The following is a 27,722-nucleotide window of genomic DNA, read 5'->3' as shown; positions in this document are numbered from 1 at the left end:
GAGTAGCACCTAAAGAACTCCCTTACCAAGAAGTTCCTAAGTTTATTAAGTCCCTTGCTGCAATGCATCCTGGTCTTGTCTGGTAATTGTGGAGGACCAGGAACTCTGTATCCACGCCAAACTTTTTTTAAAAAGAAAGCTTAAATTTAAATTATAAATAATGTTTTTGTTTTCCATTTGTAAGGGTTCCAGCACAATATTATTCTGGTCCATAATTAGGCTCCTATGCATTATGGTTATCTAACTAACTTGGGGTATGTCTACACTACAGCGCTAATTCGAACTAACTTAGTTCGAATTAGTTAATTCGAACTAAGCTAATTCGAACTAACGCGTCTAGAACTAAAAACTAGTTCGAATTAGCGTTTTGCTAATTCGAACTAGCAAGTCCACATTGAGTGGACCCTGAACAGGGCTTAAGGATGGCCGGAAGCAGTGCCGGCAGGGCATCAGAGGAGGACTTAGAGCGTGGAGATGCTGTCTCAGGCTAGCCGAGGGCTGCGCTTAAAGGGTCCCGACCCCCACCCCGGACAGACAGTTCTAAGGGGTGCCCCGCTTGCAAAGCAGTCCTGGCTTGGAGTGCCCGGAGTACCCACACTGGGCACATCACACCACTCGGCCATCAGCCCGGCTGCACTTGCCGCAGGCTGCCATCTGGGGACAGGGGACAATCGGGGGGCTGCAGGAGAGCTTCCACCCCCAGAAGCCCGCAGAGCCAGCCCAGTCCTCCCCATCGGGGGCTCGTATCCCATTCCTCCCTCACCTCCTTCCACTTACCCTTCCCTAGCCCCCCTTCTTATTGATGTACAAAATAAAGATAACGTTTCTTCCAACATTGACTCTGTCTTTATTGAACAAAACTGGGGGAGACTGGGAAAAGGAGGTGGGAGAGGGGAAGAGAAAGGCTGGGAGAAGGGAGGGCAACTAACATGATCAGGGGTTGGGAACAGGTCCCAGATGAAGAGAGGCTACAGAGACTGGGACTGTTCAGCTTAGAAAAGAGGAGATGGAGCGGGGACAGGATAGAGGTCTCTAAAAGCAGGGGTTGGGTGGAGAGGGTGCATTCAGAAAAGTTCTTCATGAGTTCCCATAAAGAAGGACTAGAGGACACCAAAGGAAAGGAATGGGTAGCAGGCTTCAAACTAGTAGGAGAAAGTTGTTCTTGACAAAGCAAAGAGTTAACCTGTGGAACTCCTTGCTGCAGGAGGCTGTGAAGGCTAGAACTAGAACAGAGTTTAAAGGGAAGTGAGATCAAGTCATGGAGGTTGGGTCCATGGAGTAGTCTTAGCGAGGGGGTAGGAGTGGTGTCCCTGCCCAAAGTTTGTGGAAGGCTGGAGAGGGATGGCACGAGACAAATGGCTTGGTCACTGTCTTTGGTCCATCCCCTCCAGGGTCCCTAGGGTTGGTCGCTGTCGGCAGACAGGCTACTGGGCTAGATGGACCTTTGGTCTGACCCAGGACGGCCATTGTAAGCTCAAGGCTCAGGGTCGGGGGTCTCAGTGGACCCCCTTGATTTTCATGCACACCTGCTCCTGGGTGGCCAGGCTGGCAGCTCTCCTGCCCTAGACGGCCACTTTCCTGTGCCTAGTGCGGAGATCGTGGACGAGGTCCACAATGTCCGCACTAGCCCAGGAAGGTGCCCGCCTCTTGCGGTCCAGGGCAAGCTCCCGGGAGCCGCCAGCCTGGTCCCGGGAAGAGGGGGTGGGCTGGGGGACATCGGGTGGGTGGCTCTGTGCCGTGCCAGGTGCAGGGTCTGCTGGCTGGGTGCTGGCAGGCTTGCACCTGGCACGGGCACCGTAGCCAGCCCGTGCCCCTTTAAGGGGTCCGGGGCCGGGAGGGGGGCATAGAGTTTCCCTGGTGTTGGCCAGAGTGGCCACCAGGGAAAGCTGGGGAGGGCTAGCCTCTCACTAGTTCAAATTAAGGGGCTACACACCCCTTAATTCGAACTAGTAAATTCGAACTAGGCTTAATCCTCGTAAAATGAGGTTTTCCTAGTTCGAACTAAGCGCTCCGCTAGTTCGATTCAAATTCGAACTAGCGGAGCACTAGTGTAGCGGCTATGAATGTTAGTTCGGACTAACGTCCGTTAGTTCGAACTAACATTGTAGTGTAGACATACCCAAATAGAACTAATCAATTCAGTGATGGGGGTGGAAAGGAGCTTTTTGTATGTGATAGATCAACAGAGTTCCTGCTTGAATAATCATTTAATGCTGTTGGGATTTTGTTGTGGTATTTATGTCATGTCTCAGGGTGCCTAAACCTTTGTAAAAATATTTTAACTGTTTAAATTGGAATATATAACAAATGTGCTGTCTGCTATTTTCATGCATAATTACAATTTGCAAATCACTTATTGAGATTTTGTATGCAAAATCAGGAGCGCAAACATTTTACCTTTGGACGTCAACCTCTAAATTTCAAACACTAGCCCATAATAGGGCTGCTGGATATCACAGTACTGGATCAAATTTTGTCCCTGCTGATAGCTAAATCTTTTCTTCAAGAACAGAAGCTAGTGTTAAATTGAAAGGGTAAGTAGATTTCTCAAGGTGAAATGTTTACCGAGGGTCAGTTGAACATACAAAGTAAATTGTAAATGCACATATACTTTTAAGTTGAAAAGATAATCTTGCTTTTTACAAGACACTGTAATGGAGTGCAGATTTAGGACTCAAGTGTTTCAGGGAGTAAGAAAAAACAAATTAAAAAGTATTAGTTCCTTCATTATATGGAATCATTTTTATATATGCAGAATTTTGGGCAGTCATGGAGTCACTTGATACAATAACTTCTACCATTCCTTGGAATGTGGCAAACATTCCAAGGAACGTTTGTATATTGAATACTCCTACATACAAAAATGTATTGAGAGAGGCAGTGTGTTTAAAGAACTGGTTCAGGGGACTCCAAGACAGGAAACCTTATTTCTAATTCTGTCTCTGACAGTAATTCACTGTGTGACCTTGGTCATGACATTTATCTTCTCTTGGCCCAATTCAGTTTTGCTATAAGAGACTACAATCCCATTGCCTCCAGTCAAAGTTGCACTTATTTAAACCAGAGTAGAGTCTGTTGGTCTTTGTGTCAGTTTCTCCATCTGTAAAACTTGATATGGTGATAATTGCTTTATAACCCTATATGATTATTGATAAAATAGCGCTTTAAAAATGCAAGATGTTGTGTAAGCATTGCAAATTATTATTATCTATTACATGGAATGTAATACTCTCAGAAGACCATGAGGAGGTTTTCAAGATAACTCTTTGTGCAATATGCTATATATGTATGTAATGCTTCTTGTCAGAAAAGAGCTATGACAACTAAAACACTTTGCTATTCTGGTATGAAAGGTGCTATATACATTCAGATTTTTATTAGTCCACTGAAAACAAGCATTGCCATTTCACCAGGCACTGTGTGAGTTTTTCAACCCATCTCCACTTATATTTTAAAAATTTATCTAACCAAAAAATTGCGCTGATTGTTAAATATTAGGTATAAAGACTGGCTGAAAGAACTAACAACATTTAATCTACATAGTCTGTTTACCAGCTAACCCTCTTTTTCTGCTGGACAATCAAACATCTTAGAGTAGTTGTATTTTGTATGTTCCTTGGGGCTAGCAAAACTATTTTTCCAGTCTCTTGTCTGTTGAAAAAGTTTTGAAAGATTAATGCTTAATGAAATATGAATTCCACAGGATTCTCACCTGTGGGGCAGTTTTGTCTCTGAGCTAAGCTCTTTTCAGGACTTCAAACATGTGGCTTTCCTAAAACTTCTGCCATTATAGACATTCAAAATATGTTAGTGTTTCTGATAACACATTTTTCATTCAATACTCTCCTTGGTAGAGTGGCCTCTCATCTAGTTTGTGTACAAGTTCCAGGGAGACACCAAAATATAGTCTTATTCCTGCAGTACTTTAATACAACACAGAACAGCATCATTCGGGACACTGGATCTAAAATGGCAAGAAACAACACTGAAGAGCCATACCTTGTTCTTTTTGCCCTGGCAAGACTCTGGAAATAAAAGATTAAGAGCTTCTTAAAACTAGACTGTGAATGTCTGTTTCCCTGAAGCTAGTGGTTTAGTTCACTGTTCAGGGCAGCGGTCCCAACAATCTACCCCTTCCCCTTATTCTGTCCTAATTCATAGCCACTGATGGCACGAGCCTGTGTTCCAAACACTTTTCTGCAGGTGCTTCATACTGAAGATAGACAGTCTGTGTAGGGTATATATCCAGTTCAATCTTTGTGTATAATAGATGGTCTGAGTTCCCTGAACTGATTTGCCAAACCCTTTGCCAGTATTTTTATGTCTACCATATGTGTAACAATGATACAGGCTTATTTTGAGAGGCCTCCATATGGTCTAGATCAAAAGGACATCATCTAGTCTTGATGAATCTCAAGTATGGATCAAAGAACGTTGTAGTTGTTCTATAAGGAGGTGAGCAAATCTCTTAGCTTCTTCTGCCAGAAAGTGTGGAGGTCCCAGGGGATTATTTTTGTAAATCAGCTGTTACTTCCAGTACCGCCTGTTGTCTCGTCTTGCTGCCTGCTCAGAAGCAGTTGGGAGATGAACAGAAAGACCTTCATCCGATACTTAGTCTCATCCAGACTGAGGCGCATATAAGGAGTTAAAATCTTCATCAAATCTTCATCTTCATCAAAAATGTAAAGTATCTAAACCTGATCAAATGTCAGACCCCTAATGTAGTCCTTGCTGTGGGGATTGTTAAACAAGAGGTTGAGATTTTTTTTCAGCTGTTACTGCCCCAGCCATAATAATTTACACTTAAGTGGTACGTTGTCAGAGCGTTGCACATGATTTAGCCATGACACCCTAAGATAATACACACAGCTACATCTCTGGTCTGTATTTCTAAAATGTACCCTTTCCATTAATAAACTTGATAAAGATTCTGGATTTTCAGAGCACCTTTCACTAAAACGCAGACAGTTCATCTACCACTGAACTGTGGCAGCTTCTGGGAAAGCACACGGTGGCTTTGCATGCCAGGAATATTACACTAATGCTTTGTAAGGAAAAGAAAAAGAAGATATCCAAGCAACACTCCCGGGGGAACATGGTCAAATAAGCAGGTTAGAAAACCATATATGACCAGAACCTCTCTTTTTTGTCTCATGCAAAACACAACACCGCCAGCAACACAGTCCCAGCAAAAGGCTGTGTGGTTCAGTGCTTAGTAAGAAGGAAGAACTCCCTGGAAAGCAAATGTTTCATTACTTTCTGCATCACACTTGATGTTTCTTGGAGTCTCCCATTTTGTTGCCCACCAGGAGCTTAGCACACATGATTTAACAAGATCAACACCAGAGGTCTTGCAGCTGCAGCACTGCAGAGCTGTGTGTGAATTGATCTAAAAAGTGTTTTATTTTTTCCTGTCAGTTGTCTTGAATAAACCCAAGCCCAGTACTGATGCCAATCCTACATTTGTTTTCTAGAGATTTCATTTCATTCTGGAAATGTTTCCTCTGTCTTGGCTTGTAAAAATTTATGTGGATAGTTGCTTTAACATGACTCCTCTTTGGAAACTGTTCTTCCCCTGACTTAGGATTCACTTCTGGTTGTCTCACCCTGGGTTAGAATTTTTTTAATATATCTGAGCAGAGGCATCTCTAGCTTCTGGAACTGAAAGAGCAGCTAACTGGCACTCATTTTTCTGTTCGTCTTAGCAAAACTCAGCTGTTGAGCCAGAGCCTGATACAAAGTGCTGAACACCCACAGCTTCCATTACAGTATTAGTCTCCTATGGAGGACCCAGTGCTCCAGCTCTTACAAGCTTATAACACTGGCTGGAAGCTCATTGCACTGGCTGTTTAATGACTATACACGTTTGTGATACTACACAAACAACACAATATAACATTATTACACGATGTTTACCTTTATTACAGTTGTCATTTATCATGCTGACCTGGCTTATCTTGAGTTGCCCAGAAAGAGACACAGTCGGTATATTTGAATATAGGAATATGCAACCCTATCTTTTTTTCATGTGACTGTTTGCTGAAAATCAGATAGGCAGATGTCATCCAGACAAAGGATAAGAGATATGTAGACTTCTGTTATTGAGGGGAGGGAAAAAGGGATCCTTTTCACATAAAGATACTCTTTGCTGATTGAACCATATGTGTGTTTTCAATCTTATTCTTCTAGGGTGAAAAAGGAGCTATTGGTGACCCTGGACCCAGAGGACCATACGGTTTGCCTGTAAGTTGCATGGGACTTGTATACATTCAAAGTTGTACAGCACTTTCACCACTCCTTGATTAAATTTTGCTGTGTTTTATGACCCTTCTTCATCCAGCAGTGTAATTAGTTGCAAGATGTAAGGGCAGATAATAATCCCTAAAAATGCAAGTCACTGTGCTTGAAGCAGGTCCATGCACACACTTACATCTATGCAAAAGTAAAAGAATGGAACTAACAAACTAACGAGAATGAGGAAATCTAGAGTTACAGTGTCCCTTATTCTGCAACTCACGCCATTTTAATTATCTGTAGTTGGTACATGTTGTTAGATGCCTTGAGACCACCAAAATAGACTGGCAAAGATTTCAGGGCAGAGAGTAGATATGGAAGTTTTTGTGATTTTTGTAATGTTTTCTTCAGATTTCTTTGATGTGATGATATTTTGCTGTTACTATTTTTGTGGTGTTTGCATGTGGAAGATTTTGCTTTTTGCATTTCTGAGAGTTCTGGATGGGAAAACTTTAAAAGGTTCATAGTTTGGGTTTGCTTTGGTAAAATATTCAGAAATTCAGATCATGACCTAAAACTAATCCAAACCTCTCAAGTTTGCAAATTTGACCTGGAAGTCTCACTGACTTCCTTATAGCAAAATACAGGACTATGTAGCACTTTAAAGACTAACAAGATGGTTTATTAGATGATGAGCTTTCGTGGGCCAGACCCACTTCCTCAGATCAAATAGTGGAAGAAAATTTTCTTCCACTATTTCATCTGAGGAAGTAGGTCTGGCCCACAAAAGCTCATCATCTAATAAACCATCTTGTTAGTCTTTAAAGTGCTACATAGTCCTGTATTTTGCTTCAGCTACACCAGACTAACACGGCTACATTTCTATCACTGGCTTCCTTATAGTATTTTGGCACTTATTTTTTGATCAGCTACCAGAAGAGAGAGAAATTGGATCTAAATATACCAAAGCAGGCAACTTAAAGGCAGGGGAGTAAGGAAAGTCCCACAACAAAACTCCGAAGATACAGGGCCAGATTCTCCACTTCCTTGCTCCTTGTGTAGTGATTCATACCTGTGCAAAGTGAGAACAAATCAGGATTCTCTGCTGTTTGCAACAAGTGCAAAAGATGAAGTCAAGTGAATTACAGTGGCGACTAAGGGCCCTCCCTTTTTTTATGTCCACAGCTTGCAGTTACAATTAATGTCCCGTGGCTGTCTAATAGCTCCCTCAAATTTCGATATTGAAGTGACATCTCTCACACAAGTTATGTGTACCCTCAAAACTGCAGGCATAAAATTGCCTATGGGGGGGCACAGAGAACATGGCAAGAGATGGGGATGATCTGACAGCTAGGCCTATCCTGTGTTCTTTTTCTGATTGTTGTAACCACAGAGCTACTCCTTATAGCTTAAATGCCTTCGGCCCCCATGGTTATGCCTCTCCATCGCCAATTGTCCCTTCCCTCTAATCCAGGGTCTTCTGCAGGATCCTACTTATTCTCTGTAGATCACTTCCTGCCAGTCAAACTCCACTCCAGGGCCTCCCACAAGAATCAACAAGCTCCCGTTAATTCTTTCACCAAGCGGTTATCTGCTGGAGCCTCCTCATTCCTGGGAACACTCTACCCTCAATTGAACCACTTGCTGGCTTTTAAAATTACCTCATCCTGAGTGGATTAGTCTCAGTTGGAAGCTAGGCAGTGCATCACAAGTGAAGCTCAATTCTTAAAGATACAGCCATTCTGTGACAGAACCTACCTCCATTTTCCCTGTGTATTATCTAGCACAGCTGTCCCTACTGTTGTGTCTGAGCCTTGGAGAAATGAAATAAATTAGTGATAAGGAAGTATATAAAACCATGGCTTTGGGATTGGTGACCTGGCATGACTTCAGTGCATTCCTTAACAGACATGGTGTCAGGATGAGGCTTTAGATGCATGCTGTGGGTCTGATCCTCTGAAGAGCTGAGTGCCCTCAACTCCCACTGAAGTCAGTGCACCTAATCCTGCTTGGACAAGTCAATGGCAAAACTTCCATAGACTTTGTCTGGAGCAGGAAAAGACCAATGGGTAGGGAGTGCTTTCAGCTCTTTCTGTGTACTAAAAATCTCTGTGACATACTGGGTGAGTATTAGTTTTCAGTGTATGCTTATTTGCTGGCCACTTTCATAAGTAAAACCATCACCTTTTCCTCCCCTGTGGTGAAGTGAAACTGGTGAAATCCTAGCGATTGCTTTGCTTTAACTTGCTCCTGCAACTTGTGCAATAAGCTTCAACCTACAGCAAATTTTTACAGTCAAGTTATCAGCTCCTGGAGGCCGGGGAAATGTTAAACGCTGACAGAAAGTTGCTTCACTAATGGCAATGCTATTTGTGTAACTCCTAGAAATGTGTGTTGCTACAGAACAGAAAGAATGCTGTTGCTCTCCTGTAGGCAGAAGGCAAGTGTTTGCATATTAAGATAGCCTTCGTAGGCATCATTAGCAGATAAGAATCACATAGTCCCGAAGCTTAGGGATGTTAATATAGTTTATATCGTTCTTTGGCAGGGCAAAGATGGCGAGCCTGGCCTTGATGTAAGTAAAATTTATGACCAATTTACTCAAAATGGTAGGTAAATAATTCCTTTATTCGGTGCAGTACAATTTTTATTTCCCATTTTCTGTGCATGCTGAGCTAGGGTTGCCAGGCGGCCAGTATTGAACCAGATAGCCCAGTATTTGCGCCTTCCGTCTTGTAACAAAATTCAGAAAATACCAGACCCCAAAAATGTCTGGTATTTTTTTGTTTTTCCCAAGGCCCAGCTTGGGCACCCGACGGAAGGCCACTTGGGATATGCGGTGGAGCTCGAGTTGGCTGGGATGGAGAGAGAGGGGAGTGGCCTGGGAATTAAAGGGTACTTGGCTGCATTTCGGCCCCCCTTTTTTTTTCTCAACAACTTTTCCTGTGCCTGTTTTTTTTTTTTTTCCTCAACAGAATTTTTTCCTGGCCTTTTTTTTGTGGGGGGGAATCGGTATTTTTTGTGAAACCATCTGGCAACCCCAATGCTGACCATGCAGAGAACATACTAAACACTGCTTTGCTGTCGTTTGCATATGATAAAGAGAGGTCAGAGGGACAGACTGCATTTTGAGAAAGTACAGCCTACAAAGCACGGTTTTACTACCCAAAATAGTCCCATTGACCTGCCGGGCACTAATCACAGTAGTATCTACTACACCAGGTAATAAGGGTTTGCAGGATCAGACTCTAACTACTGCCACTTACTAGGAGCAGAACAAGGAGCCACTAACATTTGGTTGAATAACTTTATCCCTATTAAAAAAGTAATAATCCCACAACTTTACAGATGAGGCATTTTTCACAATTTAGGATTTCTTACCGCATGCGGGTCAGAGCCTATTGCCATCCCTACTCTCATCCCATTCCCACCTTTCCTGCTGTCAAAGGCACCAAACTGCAGCAACCCTCTTCACTGAGTATGTCCAACAATAGGAGAATGCTGGGAAATGAGCTTGTTCAATATGAAACAAGTTCTTAAAAAAGAGCATGCACTGCAGTATTCTTTTCTGTATTCATTTCCCAGCAGTATTTTGAAACCTAACCTACACTGACAGAGAAGCCAATAGATATCTTTGTTCATTTTTTATAGGGTTTCCCTGGTCCTCGAGGAGAAAAGGGTGATCTAGGCGAAAAGGGAGAAAAGGTGACCTCAGTGCTATTATCTGCTGCTTGATTCCTCAGCCCAGTCCCTTTTGCTGTCCCAAGCCTATTCTCTGTCCATTAAACCTGATCTTTCTTCCTGTGGTGCGCCAAAAGTCAGGTTGCATGTATTTGTAGATGGAGTCATCAGAGAGGAGAACCAAAATCTCCCTGCAGAATCAGTAATCCAACACTTGCCTTGATCGCAGGGGAAGGGTTTGTTCACTCTCACCCTAGGATCAGGCTCCTTTTCTGGTATCCATACCATGCTTAATGAAAGTCCTTGTCACTCTGTGATTCCCAGTGCACGTGCCACTGATGTGAGAATTTTTTGGGGAGAGAACACTGGCTCAAGGCCTCATTTGGTATAAATCATTGCAGCCCCCATGACTCCAGTGGGTCTAGATTTATACCAGCTGAGGATCTGGTTCATTATAATTCTAGGAATTATTTACAAAATGTACACACTTTACAATTAAGAGACTTATCTTCATTATTTGTAATCAACTTGTATGGGTTAAAGCTCTTCTCTGTAGTATTTGTAAACCAAATAATGCAATATTTCTCTAGTGCATGAAAACCATAAGTAAAATTAACTAGCCTCATTTCACAGCCCAAATTGAGTAATATGCAAATAGTAAGCACAATGAAAAGCGATTTAAATTTTTAGGGCCAGAATGTGACTCTGGGGAAGAATATAAATACTACATGTATGATGAGTATTTGCTTCAAAAGTGCCCGTGCATCTTACCAGTCAGGGGACAGAGACAATACTGTTATGGCAACAGGGCTAATATCCTGCCTGTTACGAGACATTGAGGGATAAGCATTCAGGAGGATTAAACTCTCCGTAGAAAGGGATTTGTGCAGTACTGCACCTGCACCTTTTTAAAGAGGATTGTATAGGTTAAAGCTCTCTTCTTTCTGATGGAATTTTGTTTTTAGAGTTCCTTTGTGTTGTAGAGTAGAGCAGGGAGGACAGGCCACCTTTGGAAAAACCATGTGATCCTAGGTAAGGGATTTCCCAGAAAACTCAGGGGCTGAGATAGGAAGGAGGAGCAATATATATTATACAATGACATTCCAAGAGAAAGAGGCCCAAGACAGGTGCTTCTCAGTGGTATCTCATCTGAGGGGGGCGTGTTTTTGCATTTTTTTACTTCTTGTGTTCAAAGAAATAGAAGGTATGTACATCTTGGAAATAAATTATACTAGAAAACATCTTAGCTCTGCAACACTGATTCTGCTTCTAATGGTACATGTACCCACAAAGCCTAAAGATCTGCTATTTCTTGGCAAGAGGAAGCAATATCCTGTAACTTATCTGCCCAACCCATCCCTCATTAGCACAACTTTCCGAGCAAACAGCCAGAACGTGATGTTCACGCACAGCTGAGTCATAGACCTAAAGAAATGTAACCCCTCTCCTGCTCAAAAAAAATCTGATTTTTTTGGAAAATGGATGTGAGGAAATCATTATTTGTTTGCCATTGTTCCAAGATCAGAACAAAAGAGGCTAATTTTATCCAATTCATTTTTTACTCAGGACTCTCACTCTCACCCATTGTAACTTTTTTTCTCAGCTGGAGTAGTTGAGGTAAGGGGGGAAAAGTCAGTGAAGTGAGACCAGATCCTTAGTGTAAATTAGCTGCACTGATTTCAATTTAGTTCTGCCAGCTTACACTGACTAAATCATGATTTTTTTGTTTGGATGGCGTCACTTTAAATAGTGCTGACTGCTACTGACTGCTAGGCTGATGTCTCAGAGATTCAGGTTATTACATTTCTTCACCAAAAATCTGAGGCTCATTGCAGAAATTTGAAGCATAAAAAACATGGCATTTTTAGCAACCAGTGACATCTCCTCTTTCATGCATGTGCTCCTTTCAGGTAATGTTAGGCAGTACATAAATCTGCAGCCCCTTGGTTCTGGATTAAGTCGTAGACTGATAGTTTCTCCTACAGGTACTCACTAGCTCTGCTATCGTAAAAGCGAGTGAGTGTTTGCACCTTAATTTCTGCATAACTTGGCTGTAAAAACGTGTTTGCTCAAAGCTGTAAGTTGACAGACAAGGTAATATCCTAGGAGCGCTTCTCAAGAAATAGGTTTTTAAAAGTGGCTTGATTTTTTTGTGTTAGTTTGATTGGGGTTTCTTGTCTGTTTGTTTTAAAAATTGTATTAATCAAAAAAATGAATTTTCAAAAGTCTACTCTTAAATAATGTAGTATTTTGAGTCATTAAAATGGGTTTTAAAAATCCCACTAAATATAGAGGCCAATAATTTACCATTTCATTTTTAAAGCCCACCTTTTTAAAAGGTAAAACATTAACTATTAAAAAGAAGGACAGAGATTGATTTTTCTGGACCCAGGTTAAGGTTCCATCTTACAAAGTGAGACTCACTGATGTTGGAGGAGAGGGGGAAGTCTGGAATCCCACAGGACTTCACTCTAAGGGATTGTCTACACTACAGAGATCAACCCGCCGGAGGTCGATCTTCTAACATTCAATTTAGTGGGCCTAATGTAGACGCCCCAAATCAAACACTGAGGGCAGCACCCGTGGATGTCTTATACGCCTCATTCTTTGAGGGGTAAGGGAAGTATGTGCTCCCTTTGGCCTCCTGCAATGTAAACAATGGCTCAGCTTAAGATAAGCCAAATCCAGCTGTGCATTTTGCATAGCTGGATGGCATACCTTAAGCCGACCTGCCTGGTCTAGTATAGACCACACCCAAGAGTCTCATGCTCCTTTCTGTGTGCTGAGGGGAATCTGTGCCCAGGAAAAGTAGGAGCCTGCAGATGCTGAGGAAATAGTCCAGAATCAGGGCATATAGAAGATTCTCTTGAAATATGGTTGCTGCAGGAGCTGTGCTTCCCAGCATCCATCTGTGCTGGAGAGCAGTAGTGACACAAGGGACATTCACACCAATACTCCTTGACTTCTTGAGATCCCTTGAAATTTGCATGAAATTCAGGAGACTGGGGACTGGCAGGTTAGGGAAAAGAAACTATCCCCCATGTTTTCTTATCCTACCCAGTTCACTGAAGAATTAGTAGGCGGCTCAGTGAGTTAAAACAGACTGAGGCTTGGTTTACATTTAACACGTAGAGTGATATAGTTTTGGTGTGCAGGCGTGTGAAAAATCCACACACACACACACATTCCCCAAGCATCAAGGGTGCTGATCTAATCCTTTGTAGACACAGTTGGATTGATGGAAGAATGCTTTCTGGCACACAGGAAAGATAGATGAGGCATTCTGTTCACATGATATCATAAATACAGCATATCTATTTGTGGAAAACTCCTGTTTTCATTTGAATGGTACGGTATACTGTAGTATTTCATGTCTGTTGTGCTTTCCCTTGTGTAAATGCATTACAGTAAGACAGTTTGATTCTTAAATGTAATCAATTTTTGTAAAAAAAAAAATCCTTTTCTAAATGTATTTAATCTTTGTGTTTGGTGTGAAACTGGTTGAAAGTCCATTTACTATTCTTCATCCTAAGTAAGTCTGCCTTTCCAAAGGTGCATTCTTTCCTTCTCCTTTTACCTTCTTTCCTTACAATTCCATCTGTCTTTTTTTATCCTTTTCCTTACAAATCAAATCCTTTCATAGCCACAACCTTGAAATCCCTTCCTTGGTTGTTCTCCAGCATCATACTAATTTTCCTTTCAATATTTTCCTATTTCTTTGTAATGTACCTGATGCCCTCCTCTCCTTTTATTTTTTTTTATAGAAGCAGTTTTGGTTTGATTAAACTGCAAGTGAGCCTGAAACTCATTTACCATTGTGATCAACTGGTGTGAAATCAGTTACAAAATTGACTTTCCAAAAATCACATACTGCTTGAGTGGAGTCACCTTTTCAGAGCTGCCCAATTGGGAAAAAGAAGATTATTTTTTCCGTGTCTCATTTCTGTGGTTTATCAAAAGCTGTGAAATTGGCTGTAAACTTGTCTTTCAGAAATCTTAATCGCTTGCTTGTTTTAAAAAGCAAACTCAGTCACCTATTCAAAGGAGTAAAGAGGTATTTGGAAATCATGTATTGAATGCAAAATTTAAATGAACATAGCCATTAGCACTTATGATTAGTTTCTGAATTGAGAAGGGATTGCTGGAAAATTTCATAGCACCTCAATATCAAGCAGTTTGGATCTTCTGAGCCCTTTAGCAGGATTTGAAATGAAGGGCCAAATTGTGTTCAGAGCAGTATCCGTGCCATCCCATTGATTTCAGTGGATATGCATAGGAGTAACTGATGGCAGATTTGGTACTGGGACTGATGCATGTGAGATCCATTCAATATAAGACATGTTGGGACATAATCACCACTAAGTCACACTGGGAATCAGTTGTTCCCACTATTTTTCCCTCTGGTCACCCATTGACAGAAATTAAATTGATCTGTTTAGTTGTTCCAAAGACACCTCAGACTGGAAATTCTACTTCCTCCGTAGCTCCCAAAGAAAGGAACACATTCCGCTTGCCATTTCTGTCCTTGTCCACAATTTGAATCAGGAAGTCAGCCTATAATTTCAAATCCTGCTTTAGGATTCAAATATTTCACCACACTGACATTAATACAAAAGCTCAATAATGCCAACTGATGCATTTCTTGCTTATGATCATATCATTTATTTCTCTACATTATGTGCCATCCAAACCAGAACACAGTGGTAAGTGTCCTTTCAGCCCTCCACTGGCAAAAAAAACCCTCATCTTTTAAACCAGTCTCTTTCATTTATATTTTTTTTACCCAAAAGAATGAAACATCTGTTTTATCCAAACCATTGTGTCCACAGGGGGAAAAGGGAAAGAAAGGCAAAAAGGGGCCTAAAGGGGAGAAAGGAGAACAGGGTGCCCCTGGATTAGATGCACCTTGCCCGTTGGTATGTCTCACTCATGTATTAGAAATCGCTCCTCCTGCTGTAGATTATAATGGGTTACAATGAGGGGAGAGGAGCAAGCAACAGTGGTAGTATAACCTGGTATTATTCAAAGCGCTTCATCTCCTAGTCTGCAAATTACTGCCTGGACTATGTTTGTCCTCCTAATTTGGTTTAAATTACCAGTATGAAGATCTTAAAAATGAATCTCACTTATGGAATATTTTTCATGGAACATGCTGGGTAGACATTTTGGCAACTTGTGCTTATCTGCCAATGTTTTATACAAATTGGGAACCTGTTCTGCTGCATAGTTCTTTTTTTTTTTACAGGCGAGCCATTTAAAAGCTAAGCTGAGATTGTACCTGGATCATTGCCACACAGGTTTTAATCACTGGTGCTGTAAGCTTGCTCCTCTTGGTCTCTATTATTATTACTGTTGTTTGCTCCAGCTGAATCAAATATCAAAGACACTTCTTTGTCAGTAACGTTGCAAGTTAATCTTTACAAACAGGGATTCCGTGGAATTAAGGGGGAAAAAGGGGAGCCAGGCCAGCCAGGCCTGGATGGGCTGGATGCCCCTTGCCAATTGGTACAGTATTTCTCTTTCCTACCAACCCTGCATGCGATTCCTTTGTATGTAGTCCGTTGTTCTTCGTGTAAAGTGGTGTTTTTCTGAGCAGACTTTACATTATCCACCTAATACATGCATGTGCATGAACAAATCAGCTGCTTCAGCAATCATAACTGTATCCAGAAGACACATTCTGTCAATACCTGGAACCTAACATCCAGCATTTTGCTCCCACGTCACATGTTCTTCCAACGTAATTTTTCCCTCAGCACTGTTTGTTTCCCGCCCCACACACGTGCCTTTTGCCTTGCTCACTAAGAATGAAATACACTTCTGTGCAGAAAGCCAGTACCAGGAACAAACATTATTTGTCCCACAGCCTAAGTAGTGCTGATTGTCTGCATAGGAATGTGTTTCACCCTAACCTACACCCAAAACTGTTCTGCACACTTGACTCCAGCTGAAAACAATGGGAGTTGTGAGTGCATCTTTTTTTCCAGGAGTGAGCCAAAATTACATTTATGCAGAGAATGAGATAAATAACCCACTGTCAAAGTTAAATCATAGAGCTTTGCAAAAAAGCTAAGATATGAGTAAAATCTGCAGGATCAGGTCCTGTGAACAAAGTTTTGGGGACCGGGCTTATAGATCAGAATAGTCTTTTAATTTGAAATGTAAAACTTATCTGAGCTTTATAAGAAGATAATGGTCTGCAGCCCAAACCCTGTCTTCCTTATTTAACGTTTTCAATTTAATGGTCTTTCCTTTGGAACTTACCTCCCTGAAATACACACAATATTCCCCCACTCTGTGTTAGCATGAATTCAAGTTCCCCCCTATACTAAAAGTCTATTTGTTGATCCTCTCCCTTGTACCAATCTGGCAACACAGATTTTTTTTTTTTAATCTAAGTATATTTTATTTTTTCCAATTAAAATTGAACAGTACATTCACATTTCTGAAAGGTTCAATATAGGTGTTTTCAATTGTTGGCAGTTAAATTTGGTCTGCATGTTCTGATATTGTTTGTTAGCAAAGCACGATTCTCTGAAGATGAATGTTAAAATGAAGTAGGTTGTATATCAAGTATAAAGTTTCTAATCTAAATTGTCAATGGAATTTTAATCTGAAGTACATAGTCCATGTTCTATTTTGTTTGCTTCTGAATAATGATAACTTTATCTCATATTTTGTTGAGGGTACTCAAGCATGCCTTCATAATTAAAAAAATGTGTTTGTCTTTGTACAGGTTGAACCTCTCCAGTCCGGCACTCATCCGTGGTCTGGCAACATCCGTGGTCTGGCATGATTTTAGTTAGCCAGATGTCTGCTTATGAGTGTGGTCAAGTTTCTGATGGCCCCATAAAGTTTGTTTACAGCCACCAGTCCTGGCTCTCAGTGTTCTGTGCTATTATTTGACTCTAATTTACCCCTAAATGTCATCTAAGAGCTCAGTCAGCAGTGGAAGTGTTGGCAATGCTGCTAGACAATATTGACCTCCCATAGTCAGGAAATTCTCTGGTTCGCACCGACCTGGTCCCGAGAGTGCTGGACTTAGAGAGGTTCAACCTGTCATATCATTTATATCTAGAGAATCATTACACCGTTGCTATGAAAAAATGTTGTGCTATTGGTAAGCTATATAGGCAGTTATCAGAATAAGCTTTTAAACAAACAGTTTCTTGTCTAGAAAACAGGCTGTTCTTAACAGAAAGTAGTGGGGGAAAAACACTCAAAACACACAAACTCTGTTTCTCAGAACTGTTAACAGATAAGAAATCCAAGTAAAAAACAGTAGTACCCTTAACCTTATAAATGGTTGGCATCTAAGATTCTCCTCTCATTTACAGTCCGTCAGCTCTCAACTCTGTGCACTCATCACATTACAAGATTGATTCTCTACACCAGTGTAAATCAGGAATATATTAAAGTGCAGGGAATGTATTAAAGTGCTGTAGTAACTAGCGCAGTTCAAGTAACAAAAAGTAGCTTCAAAACAATCAGCTTCTACCTTAATGGCCTGCTCTCAGGGAAACTTATCCCACCAATTTCAGCATGAGTAGGTTCAGTCATTTAGTTTTAATTTTATAAAGGTGACAATTAATGTATATGAAAATATTCCCATGTGTAGTTTGGACATAAATATCCTATCAGTGGATTAACTTTGTACCAGGACCTCAAAAACAACAAATGATATGCTATTGCTGATGGAGCTATGGCTAAATATCCATGACTTATAAATAAGAGATTCTTTACACTAGAATAATAGCATAGCGTTATGCAGACAATGAATCCAGCTCAGCTGATTTGACTCTGATATGTTGCATGGCAGCAAAAAATCAGCAGTTGTGATTTAAAGTTCTGACCTGGACTAGGCACACTGTAGTTGGGATTTGAATATTTTGGAGTGAGGGGGTTGTATGCGCTCAGTGTGAGCACACTCGGGGTATGTCTAGACAACGTGGCTCTATCGACGGAACCATGTAAACTAGTTTATCCGACATAGTCAATGAAGCAGGGATTTAAATAATCCCCACTTCATTGACTATGTATCTTTAAATAATCCCCGCTTCGTTAAAATAAAAATGGCCACCACACTGTGCTGACAATCAGCTGATCCGAGGCATAAGAGAGCGGTCAACAAAGGCTTCCCTTGTCAACCGATCTGCGTCTAGACTGCCGTGCTGTGCTGTATCAGCTGATCATCGGCACGGTGCAGTGGCCATTTTTATTTTAATGAAGCGAGGATTGTTTAAATCCCCACTTCATTGACTATGTCAGATAAACTAGTTTATATGGCTCTGTCGACGAAGCCATGTAGTCTAGACATACCCTCAGTCTCCATTGGATGTTAGAATTTCCCTCATATTAAGTGACAGAATTATAGTTAGAAAGTGGGAACTAGTCGTGGGCTAAGAAGGCCTCATTGTTTCATCAGATACACTGTCAGGCTCAACTATGCACTTTTTGTCTTTCTCCTTGGAACAGGGGCCAGATGGATTACCAATGCCAGGCTGCTGGCAAAAGGTAAGACGTTCCAAATCATTTCTGCACATAGGCATTGTCCCTTTTCTTTGGCAGAAGAGAACCCTTTTGACTTCACACATTCTGATGTCAGTAAGAATAGCTTACAGATCTTTGGAATACACTGCAGCCCAAGTTATAACCTCTCCTTGAATATTATTTGCATGATGAATTTGTACTGTGTAGAGTTTCTAACGGCATCTGATCTATGCCCTATATATAAAAAAAAAAAGTTGGTGCCTGAGTTGCTGGGAAGGCACAATATCTCCTTCAGGCCCTGCTTTTGACCTGGGAGACTGTATCAGACCTGCCCATCAATGGCATGGCAGTCTTACCGAAATGTTCATATTGACCTATGAGCTTTGACTTTTCTGGATCTCCAAAGGGACAGTGCATCTTGCTTCCTGTTTGCCTTTTTCCAAACCCTCCAGAAGTGCTGCAGTTGTATTTTATTAGCGCTTGTAGCTGATTTACAGCAGTAACATTGTTACTTTGGTAAAGATTTCTGCTATTTAAGAGTAGAACTCTGACAGTGCTAGATTCCAAAACATCAGAATTCGGAGCAAATGTATCAATGAAAGGATGTTTATTCCTCTCTGAATACTGATGCTTGAATTCATTTGAAAGAATAAACCAAGTGTGAACTCCTGGTTGGGGTTAGAAAATCTCTCATTTGACTTCAGGGGGGAGCAACATGATTTATAATCTAGTCTGTAAGAAGGAAATAGTGAAAGTAAAATAGTGAATAGTGAAAGCAAGAGCGAGTTTGAAGGTGATGGAAAAGATCTGGAAAAGTAAAGCTATTACTTTGTTATAGATATTTGTCTGTCACAAATATCTATAACTTTCTAGCCAGTGTCTCTGAATAATTCTTTCTGGGAAACTAAGAATCACGGATGTCATGTGCATCCCTACTTCAGTTGCCAGTTACCTAAGGAATTATAGGCAGATATACTGACCTCTTTTGAGAAGACAGACAATGCTTATTATCATGGGAAGCCAACAGTGACTCTTGTTTACCTCTAGCAACAAGACAGGTAGCTGGGTAAGCACCACCATTAATTTTAGATCTGCTCATCTTCAAAGATGAGTAACAAATAGCTTCAAGTACTACAACAGCTCCTGAGTTGCTTTGCCTGTTTTGAAAGCCACCAGTGAAATAGTGCCTCTCTTGTCAAAGGAGGCAGTAGTTCAGGGGAAGCTGCAGGTGTTCTGACTGAGGCCTTGTTTACACTCCCACAGACTGCTGACCTAAATCATGCAGCTTCAGCTATGTAAATAATGTAGGTCTTAGATCTGCTTCACTGCACTAAGTTGACAGCTGATGCTCTCCTGTCAACTCCGCCTGCATGTCTCATTCTGGTGGAGTACTAAAGTCAACAGGAGAGCGTTCGGCAGTCGATAATCGATCCTGCTGGATTGTTTGCTGCCCATTGATCCAGCCTGAAGTGAAGACAGGCTCTAACTCTACAAATTCAGCTACATTTCCAAATGCATGTTATCCCAGCTTAGAAGTGGAATTTTTAATTTCAGTCTAACCTATACATTGTTTAGGGTTTGCATATAAAGCTAACTATGCTCTGCAGCAGCTGGCTTGGGACTACTCTATTAGGTAAGGCAACTCAGTACAACCTGCCACAATATGCTGCTGCCCTGTGAGTGGTCTTTATGGCTTAGCTGGGTAAACTTCATCCCTGGCATCTGTTGCTAGTTTGTATACCTGTAGCTGACAGCATTCCTGCTTCCTGGCTTGAGGGCTACTCACTGCCTGACCCACAACTCCACCCACTAGCTGATATTTTCAAATAAAATATCCACCTGTTTTCATGGTTAGCCAGACTCCACTATGTGATCATCATTTTCCAGGATCAGCTTTTGAAATATCATCATCATCGTCGTCATCAACAATCACCAAGGGCTCAATGCCCGCTGGTGTCCAGTGAGTCCCTTACTATTTCCTTCCATCTTTCCCTGTCCAGTGCGAAGTGGCTTAGTTTCTGTAGACTAGCTCCACACCAATCTACTATATCATCTACCCATTCTCTGTGGGGTCTGCCTCTCCTATTCGGACCATCCAAAATGCTGAATACCAGGGTCTTAACTTTTCGCTCATTGTTCATTCTGCAGATATGCCCGAATAGCTGTAACTTCCATGGTATCACCTTCTGCAGTAGGTTCTCTTTCGGCTGTATCTTCCTATATAATTCCTCGTTGGTGACCTTCTGCATCCATCCTAGTCTCAGAATCTTTGTATAACAATTCCTCTCGAAAGCCAATATCCTTCTCTTCAAAGCTTTTGTTATCACCATGTCTCACATCCGTACAACATGCTGCTAAATACACATGTTTTCAAGATGCTCAGCTTTGTTCCTATAGATACAACAAAGTAATAGCTTTACTTGCTGGACAATAGCTTTTTTAAAAAAAATAACTATAGGCATTTTGGAAGCACATTTGTGGCTAAGAGAATGAAAGATGTTTGGGGATCAGCCCTATATTTATGCACTTCGATAAACGTTTGGCTAATAGATTACTAACGTGGCCAATGTATCTCTTTTTGTGTCTTTGCAGTGATGAATCTAACCATAGAAGCATGAAGTTGTGTATAATGCTCCACTTTTTGTATTTATAGTTGAAAACAGAAATTTTATTTTACAAGTCTGAGATATGTTTACATGTAGCTGCTTCCACTTGTTTGCAGTAGTCCACGTGTACATTTTCTTCACATATATCTGCAGTTAGGCAGTCTATATAACTGAAGGAAAAGCCCACAAAAATAAAGATTAGTCTCTCTATAGAGATATCTATAGAGATACAATCATGGAGATTTAGTTTTTCTGCAAGTTTTCTTATTTTTGGCTTGTGGACTTGCATGGACAATGAGTGCCATGAACTAGTTTACATGAAATTGTGACCAAATATGAGCTAAATGCTATGAATTGTACTGTACCAACTGCCATTGGAATTTACTGACTTTGCTTCCATGTTCATCTTAAACATCCTCACTGATTCATGCCACCATCCCTGCTTGTACAGACTTTAAAAAAAAAAGCATGAATTGTGTGCCAAACCTGCTTGTTGTGTGATCACTCCACATACTAAACGGCAGCTCACTGTGACCTTTGATCCAAACTTCTGAATTGTTTCCTTTTGTTATCTCAAGGGAGTCACACCGTGGCTTATTGCCAAAAAGAGATAAGGCAGAGGAGATTAGAAAAAGGTCTTGAATTTTTGGGGAATGCAGTTCCAACCGCAGGTGGACGGCTTCCAGATTTGTGGGTCATGTGACACCCCACCCTGCTCAAAAAGGGTCACGCCTGTTGATCTGCATCCGTTTTCTTGCACTGCTCACAGTCACGAAGACATTCAAGATTGATGGGTTTAGATGTCAAGTGCAGTCAGCTGCTTAGAAAGAAGTTTGAAGGAGAAACCCAACTTCCTCTTGGGGCAGTTTGAAAAGGTTACAAAGATGCCAAGTGGATCATTTGACAGCAGGCCCCGTTTGAGATTAGAAGCTTCTCAGCCTGATTCAAGGATTGACACAATATGTGCCCCACATATTGTATTTTTGGATTGCTAAAGGAAAGCATTCTTGGCAATGGGAATGTCTGAGAACACTCTTCTATGGACTAATGAAACTGACGGGATCTGTGTGTGTGAGTTTTGGATTATCCAAATAAATTACACAACCTTACATCTTCTGGGGGGAAATGAAACGCAATTAACATTAGCTTTCAAAACTTGCAAAAGTTTCATTTCAGTAGCCTCTTTCAGATTTGTTTTGGCAAACAGGCTTTGAAAGAAATAACTTCACAACATGTATTCCTCTGATTTCAGTATTATCTGTTATTAGTCTTTGAAGTCTTTAAGTTGGAAAAAAGTTATTTCATTTTACTTTCATGGGCTGATTTATTTATATGGTTCTTTTTCTGCAATTGCAATGATTTTGTTAAACATGGTTGCCAAGACTGTAAAAAAGAAGTGAGCCCAAATCATTATCATGGGATGGTCGTCACAATACAGTATAAGTTATAATTGTATTTCCATTTCTGATTAAGTGACTAGTACACAAGAGAAGCTGAAACTATTTTGTTTCACTTCATTTTGATTACTGGAAACATTAATTTTGTAGTCTGAACCTTCCTGAGAATTTGTTTCAGTTGCAGTTTTGAGTCTTCATAAGGTGCATTTGTTGTCAGATTAAGAAATTAATTTGCATGAAACAGTTTCGTGTTTGGCAGATGCAAATTCTTTTTAGATCTATTCAAATAAGTGTGCATACTGAGATGATCATAAGCTGTTAAATATACATTTTGGAGAGTTCATTTTTATAGGCAGTCCAAAAACAGAGCTGTAGGAAAAGAATATTTCTTCATCCATGTGTGGGTACCCTGCCATTCCTGGAAATATACATAATTTGCTACTCAGTGAATTTGTATATTATCTAGAAGTGGGCACCCCTCCTCATTTCACTCTCAAGGGGATGGTTACTACCACATTAAAATCTCCAGTCACTGGAGCTTATACTGTAGGCCTTTCTTTCATTCTGCATAAGATTGTGATTGGCATTTCAGTCTATCAACACCATGTCAGTAAAATAGCTTTTCAAGGAGAAAGTTATTAATTTTTTAATTATATAAAAGCTGACGTCTTACATAGGTCTCCATCTTAATTTCCTACAGAAAGTCTGCTTACTGGTGCAGTTGTCTTTTAAATAGCCTAGTGATGCTGGGTTGGAAATGGATGTTTTATTCTACAGTGCTAACAACCACCAGCAGCCTGATCCTGCAACTCTTGCACAAGCCTATTACATACTGTTGTAAGTCTGCCCATTACCGTAATGACTTCAGTGGAAGTTTGACCCATGAAGACTAGAGGATTACAGGATCAAGGCAGAAGCAGCTGCATTCTACCCTGCCACCTTCCTATTTTATTCTGTTTCTTGGAAAATATGAAGGCTGTCCTCTAAACAGGAGAGAGTACTTCTGACACATTCTGGGTAGGTTACTTATACACCTAGAGACTGGAATCCATAGCATCTTTCTGTGGCACACCAACTTTTGGAAAGCCACAGAAGTAAGTTATTGGACTTGTAAATCTATTGTCTGGTGCAGTGTGATAAATTCCTAACTTCTAATGAGAAAATTTGCCCGGTTAGCTAAATTGCATAAATATGTTAAGATAAAAGAGAATAGCAGTATGGAATCAGCTAGTTTTAGTGAAAAAATCAGGATAGGTCCAGGTTCTTCATAACATTCTATGGTTGCAGAATAAGTGAAGGTTACTCTAGTATTAGCATGCTGCATATGATAACAAAAACTTGGACTTGCCCATGAAAACAAGTCATTGTAAGGAATTATCAGTTAGGGTACTATCAAATGTGTGTTGTCCCTTCTCACCCCCGTATTTTTTTCTGTAACTGATTTAACATCAACTTTAAAAATCCTATTTTGTAAACAAGAAAAACATGAGCCTTAGTTCCTATACTTTTGTTGAAATATCATAGTACAAATCGTTCCATTGATGGTATTTGGTAACTAAAACACAGGGCAGAATTCAGCTCTGTTGTAAGCATGCTACATTCACTCACACTGTGCCCATAGAACACATAACAATGCTTCTGCTGTCAATTAATGGGTGTCTTGGATTTTGGCTAATGTCAGGAAAGGATCATTCCATTGAAAATGGGGTCTCATCAGTAGACATACAGTGTTATCAATCCAACAGCCAGGTTAGAACAATAAGGTATACATACTAAGTGGTATTGAAAAGGTGCCTACAGCGTGTTAACTAGCATGGAAGCTAAACAGCAACTAGAAAAGGTTAATATGTAGCAAAGACAAAGCATCTCAGGTTAATATTTCATAATGAAAAGCACCCTCTGAAGACTTACAATATATTTGCTCAGTTTAAAGACAATTGTTTTTGGTGCTATTATTTCTTTTTTGTTTCTTTGGCAGTGCAACTTTGGTTTGAACCATCTGTTTTATGATTACACTTTTAGTGGCATTCCTTCACTAGATACCATTTTCTTTGTTTAATTTTGCAAATATGCAGAAACAGTGGTTCATCTACCAATCTTTTCAGCTCTAAAAATGTGTAGAGGACATAAATTTGCATTCTGTATCCCAAACTTTGTTTTGTGATTATTTCTTGTGCCTCCGTTTAAGACTTTTAGTATTTGGTACCAATCTTCTTATGTATCTTTAACTTAAGTGTATTGCAGCCACATTGAACAGTGGCCTTCTGTCTTCATTTTCATAAGCTAGATGGGGAGGGAGGGGGAAGAATTTTCTTACAGGGTGCTTTGAAACCTCATTTTTTACAAAGTAAAGCATGAAACATTCATTCACAATATTGATAACTTATTTTTCTTTGAATATATTTTTTTAAATTTATTGGTGATTTTGATGTCATTGTCTGACAATCTCTAGTGAGTCAGAATGACTCTGTGCATCCAGCTGTTTATATGTATTTTCCCTATATACCATAGAAGTGCTGTGGAAAAGTTTGAAAGAGGTCAAATCAGCATGTCTGCATCCATAAAAAGGAGTATACATGCTCCAATAGTTTAAAAATGGCTTGTCCTCCAGAGACTGTGCTATGTGCAGTGTGGAAAACTGAAAATAGTCTTGATAATATTGAATACACACAGCTTAAGTACTGCTGTGTATGTATTCTCTGATGAGGACACTAGAAAATATTACAACCCTGCCTCATGCAAATAGTCCTAAATTTCTTAAGGCAGTGTGATCTAGTGGCCATAGAACTGGACTGAAAGTCAGAGGAAATGGGGCGAAATCCTGATGCCTTTAAAGTGAATGGGAATTGTTCTGTTGACTCATGCCAGGGTCTTATCCATGGATTATGTTCCCAGCTGCGCCACTGCCATGCTGATCAAGTCACGTCACTCAGTGCCTCAGTTTCTCCAGGTGTAAAATGGGGATAATGATACCTCTGATCTCCTTTGTAAAGTATTTTGAGATCTACTAATTACACGTGCTATAGAAAAGCTGGGTGTTCATTAGAGAAATTCCATTGGTTTCGGTGGGACTGGGGTCAGGAATGATCTCGCTTTTCTGAAAGTGTAGAAGGTCTTACAGGACATGCAGAAGTTGACATTTTCTTTCAAACTTTCTTACCTCAACTACTTGTTCATCATACATACATATTTGTAAATCTGTATTTTTACATTTTACCCAAGGTTTACAGTTACCTTGGTTTTCACAACAGGAAAAAAAAAGGTATCTCACAGAAATGCAGATCTTTACAAAGAGTCCCAGCAGAGGTTGTGAATACTGATTCATTTTCCTTGGCCTTTTAAAATGATAAGCCCTATCATCTGACTGGTTTCTTTCCTATGGCAACTTGCTTTTTATGAATCAATGTTACAGTAATGTGAAAACAAAGATTCTCTTAAGCCTTCTGTTGTTGAAGTATTTTACATGGTGGTTGGCTTCATTAAATGATGTTGCAAACAAGTGCCTGCCACCTTCATTTCTGATAGAATTAATACATAGATTCCATTTCTTTTGGGGAGTATCATGTTAAAAATAATCTTCTGGAGTGCTGTTTGTTTTGTAATTTTAAATATGTCAATTTAATGCTGCTTAGAAACAATTGTCTTTCTTTGGAGAACAGGGGGCCTTATCCAACCTAGGACCTTTAGTGTTTTATTTGTTTAACCAAGAAATGATATGAATTTCCCAGATACCATTGATACTTGCACACTGAAGTATTATTGAAGAGGTTGGTTTGTAGAAGAATGTTTTACATATTGTTAACATTTATGTGAATATTCTTATATTATTGTACATGTTTGGGAAAATATAATATCATGCAGCCTAGTACCATTTGTAAAAGATGTATGTATCTGACTTTTTTTTCTTTGCGATATATTATATATTTTTATTTGTATTTTTTACTTTTTTCATCTATAAGTGCAGTTATTTTTGTATTGCAAATGGTCTCTTGTAAGTACAGTAGAGGAGATGAAAATGCAATGAAAAGTAATTTGGCAAGAGTTACACTGCTTTTGGGAAAACATTAGGTCAGTCTCATGTGATCAGTTCTGCTACAACTATTTGGAGTGTCTTGTCACTGTAAATAATGGCACAAAACCTGTTTTGCCCAGTAGTGTAAATATTTGCAATGTTTAATCCATTTTAATGTGTTATTTCTACTTTATTGTGAACCAGATCAAACAGCATGGTTTTGGATTTGTTTTGAAAGTTTCTCCTTGGTTTTCATTTTTTTAATATTGTTTTTGAGTTTTGTACTTTGGTTTTTTTGTCCTAGCTTGCGAGAAGTTGATCTTCAGAATTATTTTTACACTATTTATGACTTATTTTCATAATGTAAAAAGTGTGTAATTATTAAAATATTAATCCAATCATTGATGCTGATTTCCATAGTTATAAAGTTCTCAGTGTTGATGCAAAAATGTGTGCTAGTGTCTGGATTAAAAGCTGCATGTACTATGTTGTGACTAATTGCTGTGTGAAATACACTGCTGCTTCTTCCAGTTAATAGTCATATCAGCTACAACTCCCCTTATATCAATGTTTCCTAACTGGGGGTCAGCACCCACGGGGAGCCATGAGGTGTTGAAAAATGTATTACAATCCAAACCAAAAATCTTGTTCTCCCATAACTTTAGTTTACAAGATAAAACACTCCCTGTCACTCTCTCAAAACACAAGTGAATTATATGGGTTTATACGTTATAGGTTTTGACCTTTACAAAAAATTTAGGACAGTAATACTGTGGTTTTCAAGCTGTTTTCTAATGCGTCTCCTGTGGCTCCTTGCAGCACATCATATTAAATCACTGTGATTAACAGTGCCTACAGTAACTGAAACAATGAATTTACATTACTGGCTCTTTTGCAGAATGTTGATCACTAATTTGGCTCCTGAACCACTGAGATCCGACTGAATATCACTGATTTAGGGGGTTACCAAAAATTTGAGTTAGAATAAAGGGATGCCAACCTGAAAAGGTTAAGAAACAGTCTCCCATTAGGTTGTTTATGGCACACCATAAACAGGAGAGCATGATATGGTCTGTGGTGAAACAGCTGCAGTTTTGTTATGCAGATATTGTAGCTGGAGCAGCAGAATCACAGCAGTTAAAGTTGGAAGAGGTTTCAGCTCTAGAGGCCTGTTCTTGGCCAGGCTGAGCTGTGTAAGACCATGCTTTTGGAGGGTTTGGGGTTTGGAGATTTTCTAGGCTTCTCCTCTTCCTAAAGGATTACTTTTGGTTGTGAAAGGTTTTAGCAAAAACATTTCAACCC

The 27,722-nt window shown here is 40.1% G+C and overlaps 1 protein-coding gene across 1 annotated transcript in view; it reads left to right on the top strand.

The window, feature by feature from the left end:
• COL25A1 (collagen type XXV alpha 1 chain) overlaps positions 1-26,818 on the top strand; it is a 195,500-nt gene extending 168,682 nt beyond the window's left edge. Inside the window, exons 32-37 of the mRNA XM_075929187.1 lie at positions 6,190-6,243; positions 8,783-8,809; positions 9,886-9,939; positions 14,745-14,831; positions 18,391-18,429; positions 21,590-26,818. Of these exons, the coding sequence (XP_075785302.1) occupies positions 6,190-6,243; positions 8,783-8,809; positions 9,886-9,939; positions 14,745-14,831; positions 18,391-18,429; positions 21,590-21,625 (297 nt within the window). The 3' untranslated portion in view covers positions 21,626-26,818. The remainder of the gene's footprint in view (positions 1-6,189; positions 6,244-8,782; positions 8,810-9,885; positions 9,940-14,744; positions 14,832-18,390; positions 18,430-21,589) is intronic.
• The last annotated feature ends 904 nt before the right edge of the window (positions 26,819-27,722 follow it).

This window comes from Pelodiscus sinensis, chromosome 5, assembly GCF_049634645.1.
Source record: "Pelodiscus sinensis isolate JC-2024 chromosome 5, ASM4963464v1, whole genome shotgun sequence".
In the NCBI taxonomy this organism is placed as follows: Eukaryota; Metazoa; Chordata; order Testudines; family Trionychidae; genus Pelodiscus; species Pelodiscus sinensis.
The sequence above is the reverse complement of the archived record's forward strand: the minus strand, read 5'-3'. Positions and strand labels throughout refer to the sequence as shown.